Here is a 6,790-nt window from a genome sequence, read left to right on the forward strand (position 1 = left end):
TAAGCCTGAAGAAGATCCCGGCATCGCCTCAGCCGGTTCTCCTCACAGCGGAAGAAAAACAAAAGTCACCGAGCAGCTTCCTCCGCAGCCAGCCTGTTACATTGTAGCCACATCCCTAATACTGCGTTCCCATTGGCTGCTCCTGCGTTCCATTTCTTTTCATTGGCAGCAAGTAAAAGAAAGTGAACATATACTCATCACTGATTGGTCAGTATTGCATATCTGTATACAGTGCCGACACAATCAGGGTGTAGAGAGGAATTTGCCTTATTAGGAGAGTGAGAGATTTTATAGCCCGAGGCCACTTCCGGTCCTGGGTGTGTGAGGAGAGCGGCTTCCCTCGGAGGAACTCCCGGTCCGGTGTGAGAAGAGAGACTTCCCTCAGAACTGTTCATTCAGTGGCCACTCACTAGTAAGAGACAACTTTGTAACAGACATATTGCTGGTTATGTATTGAAGAAGCTGTGTCAGAAGTAATGTGTTGTCATAGTAATGGCTTTATAATTGATGTGCTTCTCCTGTTATATGCAGACCATCAGAAGTGACAGCTTTGGAACAAACTATTACACTGACAGGGGTGTATGATTATACATATCTGTCACCAGAATTTAAAACTGAACTATACCAACAATGTAAAACAACGAGTTATTTGTTGCATTAAAACAAACTTAGCATGTGTGTGCAGTCTTCAGTAGGGAGTTCACTGAGCTGCCCATTCACAACTAATGGTACGGTCCAGGCATAGCTGGTCACTAGGAATGAATGAATTCCCATGTGCAGATAATGGTATGGTCCAGGCATAGCTGATCCCAAGGGATAAATTAATTCCCATGTATAGTTATTGGTATGGCCCAGGCATAGCTGCTTATCAGGAATGAATAAACTCCCACGCACAGTTAATGGTACGGTCCAAGCATAGCTGTTACCAAGAATGAATGAATACCCATGCACAGCTATGGTATGGTCCAGGTATAGCTGGTCACCAGGAATGAATTAACTCCTATGCACAGCTGACTGCTGGGAATGCATGAACTCCCATGCGCATGTATAGCTAATGGTATGATTCATGCATAGCTGGGATTGAATTCCCATGTGCATTTGTGGGAGTTGCGTCATTCCAGCTTGGCCAGTTAAAAAGTTGTGAACAGGCTGGTAAGTTTTAATACAGATAGTACATCTCCTGTTCATGTTCTATCACATGGAGCCACCATCTTCTTCTTCCAGCCAACCTGATTGGCTTGGATGACATAACTCCTGGGCAGACGCGTAAGAGTTCATTCCCTGTAGGTACATGAAAAGCCGGGATTTCCTGGTATGCCTGATGGCTGGGTGGTGATCAGGCAGTAATTTCAGGAGGGAGGTCGCCTATACCTTTCTGCAGTAACCACCTGTTAGATCAGTTGTTCAAAGTGGGACTAGTGGAACTAGGTAAATGGGGGGGGGGGATTGCACAATCAGGTTGAAGGTCTTAGAGATCCACTTAAAAGTGTATGTATAGCCAAAACTTGAGGTTGTGGATAAAGTGGGAAAGGGAAAACCCCTGCTAGATATTTTTTTTGTGTCTGTGTACTTTTGGGGAAATTTCCTTCACTTCCTCCCTCAGAGACACCTGGAAGTTAAAAGACCTCTTCCAAAACTGAATTTCCTTCTTAAAAAATGTCTCTCCATAAGGTACAAAAATAATTTCATATTTTTTTTAGTATCGTTACAGGTAATAGCCCCATACAGCTCCCAGAGCCAAATATTTTTCTGGTGTGGTATCCTACAGAAGTGTAAATCCAACCAGAACTCCTGTGGTCCTTTTGTTCTACCTGGGAATCTCTTCTAATGACCTAATTGCTGTTATGCTTGGATTATTTATCTCCAGTACACGTGACTTCAATGTTTTGTGGTTTGACTGCATTAGAGAAACTGCTGCTTGATCCATTTTTGTGTGCTGGGTTAAGATCTACTTGTGTGCTGCCAGATCTACTTTAGCACAAGTTGCATTGATGTCTTATACAATGCATGTTAACTCCACGCAGAAGAAACTGAATGAGACCGATATCACAAGGGATTCTGCTGCTGGCAGTGTGAAATGCTCAGGAGATTCTTTCACTTGCCTTCTTTGAATTTCTGGCTAGTACTGAAAGCTGCTGAATCCCGGCTAGCAAAGAAGCAACGAAAGAGGAAAATATTTCCCTGCTAACAAAGGAGTGACTTCTAGGAACAAGTAACTGGTAAGTTACGCTATGTTCAGACTGGTGAGGTTACAGTGCGGTTAGCGCTTCCTTACACAACTGAACTGCTACTTTAGTGGAGACACTTTATGTAGCATTTACCCATGGCTGCCCAATAGAGAATGAATGGGAATCCGTTCTGAAATCTGCTAACGCTGGTTCTTTAAGTACCAGCCGACTCTTTGTCCTGTGCAGCTCTAAACCCTCTGATAGGGATCCTGTTCGTAGTGAGTTGTCAACAACATCAGGAATGCTTGTGTGATATCAGCCTTACTGTCAGTATGACAAACGTTTCCCCAGAAATGAGAGAACATCTCAGACTGGGTCCCAAATGACAATAAAAAGTTGAAACAACTGTAATATTCACAGATTTTTTGGTCTTTTTTAGCAGCAAGATGTCCAAGTCTTTGAAGAAGATTGTGGAGGAGAGCAGGGACAAGAATGTCACTGAGATTGACATGTGTGACAGAGGAATCGCAAATATGCTGGACATTCCCGGCCTGTGTAAGTACAGTTACAGGTATTTCCAAAAAGCTTTTGTCCAAAAACTTATAAATGACAATACTGTTCCAGAGCACCAATTCTGATACATTTCAGTGTATTTCTCATGCTTTAGGTCCACTCTACTCAAAACTGTAAATTATCTTTAAGATGCTTATAGAGATCAGAATATCAGGTTTTTATTCTGGCATTCTTGTCCCATACTAATGTAGATTTCTCTACCAGAGGTCTTAAAACCTAAATGCAGGAGAGCACAACTACTCCTCACAGACACCACAAGGTTCATACTTTCAGTGGAACTTTGTAATTGGGGATATGTCAGGCAGAGAGAGGACAGATCAGGCAGAAGACTCCCTAACACTTCATTGTTTAAAGAGTCTGATGTTAGTTGCAGGGAACTTCTCTCTCAAGTGGATTTTTAACCTAGAACTTTAACATCTGTGAACAAGCAAACTTTATTGCAGAAGGTGAATTTTATCTTTTGGAACAAGGGATTCTTTCCTTTGCAATACATGATGACGGTATTCTCTGATGGACAATAATTCTATGCTGTGTGGGAAGAGGCTGTAGGTGGGTGGCGGTCCCTGTGTTGTGACCCAACTTTTCAAGTTGGGTGGTGCACTCTGCTAAAAGGGGCTGCGGAGAACACGGAATGAGCTGTGCATATGCAGGTCGGTATACAATTTCAGGATATGCCAACATAAATCAACTTCCATGCATGCATCAGGATGGTTGTGAATCTCAAACTCAGAGATAGGCAGTGCAAAAATGTTGATTAAAGACATAGTGGATGTCACATCTCTAGAGTTTAGATTAGTATAGTTCTATTTCTCTTTAATGTGATAATTTATTATGATTCTACTTTAATGTGATATTAGTTTAAAGAAAAGATCTGAGTGAAATGAAACCATTAACTTACGCAGAAAAAACATGAAGTAAATAATACATGTAAAACATATATCCAGACACTTATTTAAGACCAATATTTGAAAATAGCATTTGGTGTAACTTTCTCTGTGCAAGGTTCTTTTATGGCAGTAGTCCCCAACATTTTCTTACAGCAAGGCCTGGTAACATAGTATAAAATTTTGCCGCAGCCTGAGGTATACATACAGCTTACACTACTCTGCTATTCTCAGCAGCTCCTGTGTAAGCAGTGTGAGGAGAGCTGCCCGCGCTCCCGCTGGTTGGGCCCCTGCTGTCACACTGTCACTAGCTTTGCAGCAGTGTAAAGAGGGCGGCTGGGGGTACTGCTGCCGGCACTTCTGCCTCCTGTCATTTGCAGCCCCCAACTCAGCAGCGCTGGGAGGGCAGCGGTCCGCGGCATGGGGGTTGGGGACCACTGCTTTAAGGCCTGTGCAAATTGCTTTGTTGGAGCAACCGTGTTTTACTGTGTTATAGCAGTGTATGGAAAAACACATTCCAAGGTACTGCAAGTGCCAATGGAAGTGTGCACTTTTTGCTTCATACTTGGAGGAATAGAATTTTCCCCAGGGCTTCCTTGTGAATTTAACCTGAGCTAAGAAAGCAATACCTGCACTGAATGATGCCTACTATAAGTGTTTGCTATTAATATTGAGTTTTTTTATGGCAGAGAATTATGCATATTTTATTCTTGATTATGTCTAAATGTGACATTTTTTGTTTCCTTTTCACAGTCACCCTGTCCCACATCACCCAACTAATTCTGAGTCACAACAAGCTAACCAGTAAGTACATTTATCCAGCATATGTTCTGTTTGTGCTCTCTCTGTGTATTGTAGACTGTATATTATGTGCTTTGCTGCATGACTGGAATATAAATAATATATTGTAATCATCTGACTGAACCTACAAACATTATTGCGTTTCTTTTTTAAATAGCCTGTAAGTTGTAGCGTATTTATAGGGCTGTAAATGGCATGTAAGTACATTCTCATAGCTGTGATCTTGTCAGTCATGGACCTGCAGATAAAGCCAGGAGACTCAATTGTTGAAATGTTTCAGAGCTGTCATCTTGGTCCTGGCCTAACTAACTAATATGCCACTAAACTTTAATAAATAAGTAGGGTATCTTCTATTCTATAGGGAAGCAAATGTAATTGTGCCTGTTTGACTTTCTAAAAGTAACATTGATGGAGGGAAACCTGTTGATTTTACCAGAAATCTTGTTCTAAGGAGGCTGTGTTCTATTGGAAAGTATGTAAGCAGGGCTGACACCGCATGCTTGCAAATTCTGAGCTTGTATTTTTTTTTATTGTGCTGTGACAACGACATAAATCTTACGGTGCTGTTTGGTGGTTTGTAGGGCATAATCTCAGCTTTGAATAGTTTTAAAGATTGAGATATCTTCTTTCAACTCTTCTACATATAATCTTCTTCCAAAGAAAACACAATACTGACATTGACCCTATTTTTTTAAAAACTTTTAAACTCTTTATTTTCATCTTCCACTTCCGGCCTTTCAGAGGATTCTCTACCAGGGAATTTTTCACTAGATGTCAGATTCCCTGCTTCTTTAACAGACTCCATAGTTTTGTAGTTTCTGCAATAATGCTGTCGCAAGGATTATATGACTTTATCAACAAAGCCATTTACAACCACGTCCACATCCTGTGTGCTTTCACTTGGCTATTTCAATAACAAGTTAGTAGCGGCAGCTTCATTTTTGCTAACTTGGTCATTTGTTACCATCATACCACTTGATGGCTCCCATTGTATTTGTTAGTTCTAAAATGTGAATGCTGCAGCCAGCATTTTTATTTCAGCACTGTTATCACCCCCTTCCTTTACCAATGTTAGGGGTACCTCACATAGCAAGTTAAAGCTCTGCATCATATCAACAGTTCCTTGATTCTGGCAATAGATCTAATTCATCTGATATGTGTGCTCCTCCGTTTGAAGTTTATGTTCCTGATAAGAATGTTGTCTAACAGTTGAGACCTAGAGATCGAGCCAGAATGTCATAAAAATGCACATTTCTTGGCCCCCAGTATGATGCTTCAATACACCTATTCACCGTCACAGGACAGGTATTCAGATCAGGACTTTTATTTTTTTTTTTCTGATTTGCACAATATTTCAGTTCTCTGATTTCAAGGTTTTTCAAGACCTCTAGGTTAGCATATTAGCCAGGCATCTAGCATAATAAAAAGTAATCTAGCAGTTGTATTTTTCTCCGAACAAATTAGACAGAAGCAACCAATGTATGTTCCTTATCCACCTGAATGCTGTTGTGTTCAATGTCTGGTCTTCTACTGATACTGTAATACCATTGATCTTTGTGGTTCTGGATAAAATAATTATGCCTGTGCTGAATAAATGCATTTCCATGTCCAAAACTGTGTGAGTTTAAACACTTACTTTCAATCCCGCAGTTCAGTCTATCCATCGGGAGGTCGGGTCCCGCTATGTCCCATTATCGGTTATTGGTCCGGCGCAGGTGGAGCGCCAGGTGCTGCCATCTTCTCCTCTCTTCTCCTGGGTTCTTCTTCCTGCGTCACCCGATCTCGCACTGCGCAGGCCTGAGATCGGGTGATGTAGATTGGGGAAAAAAACTTGCAGATCTCACTGCGCATGCGCAGAAGGAGCAGCCAGGAGCCTCCCGGAATGCATGACGTAGGTATCCCAGGAGGCTCTGTGCTCCCATTCATTCTTAATCTCTAAGGGAGTGGTGCATAACCCTTTTTATTTTTTACTTTAAATACAAGGGTTGTCCACCCTTTTATGTAAAGAAAAAATTCTGAGTTTAGGTATGCCTTAACCTCAAAGGCACCACATATATAACAGTATTTTTTAACCATGGCTGTAAAACTCTAGAGTTCCTCCAGAAGTTGCTAGGGGGTTCCTTGAAAAATTAGCAATTTCTGCCTCTCAGGTCAGTTTAGGAGACAATATTATTATCTTTTTGGCTATTTGTGATAGTGACAGTCTTCTTCACAGTGACCAGCAATATAAGAGGCATTCTTCCCACTGACCAACATGCTAATATACTGTGAGGGGTGGAGTAATGAAGGGTTCCCTGAAGATCTGAAAGGTATTTTATGGGTTCCCCATGTTAAAAAGATTGAGAATGGCTAATATATAGAATT

At 41.3% G+C, this 6,790-nt stretch overlaps 1 protein-coding gene across 2 annotated transcripts in view; it reads left to right on the top strand.

Moving 5' to 3' along the window:
• The first annotated feature begins 261 nt into the window (after positions 1-261).
• Positions 262-6,790, top strand: part of RSU1 (Ras suppressor protein 1) — a 102,913-nt gene continuing 96,384 nt past the window's right edge. The window contains exons 1-3 of one of the 2 annotated variants that reach the window (XM_072412783.1): positions 262-412; positions 2,608-2,723; positions 4,379-4,429. In XM_072412783.1, the coding sequence (XP_072268884.1) occupies positions 2,615-2,723; positions 4,379-4,429 (160 nt within the window). In that variant the 5' untranslated portion in view covers positions 262-412; positions 2,608-2,614. The remainder of the gene's footprint in view (positions 413-2,607; positions 2,724-4,378; positions 4,430-6,790) is intronic. The other variant, XM_072412781.1, reaches the window with a different exon arrangement.

Source organism: Pyxicephalus adspersus, chromosome 5 (genome assembly GCF_032062135.1).
Source record: "Pyxicephalus adspersus chromosome 5, UCB_Pads_2.0, whole genome shotgun sequence".
NCBI classification, from domain to species: domain Eukaryota; kingdom Metazoa; phylum Chordata; class Amphibia; order Anura; family Pyxicephalidae; genus Pyxicephalus; species Pyxicephalus adspersus.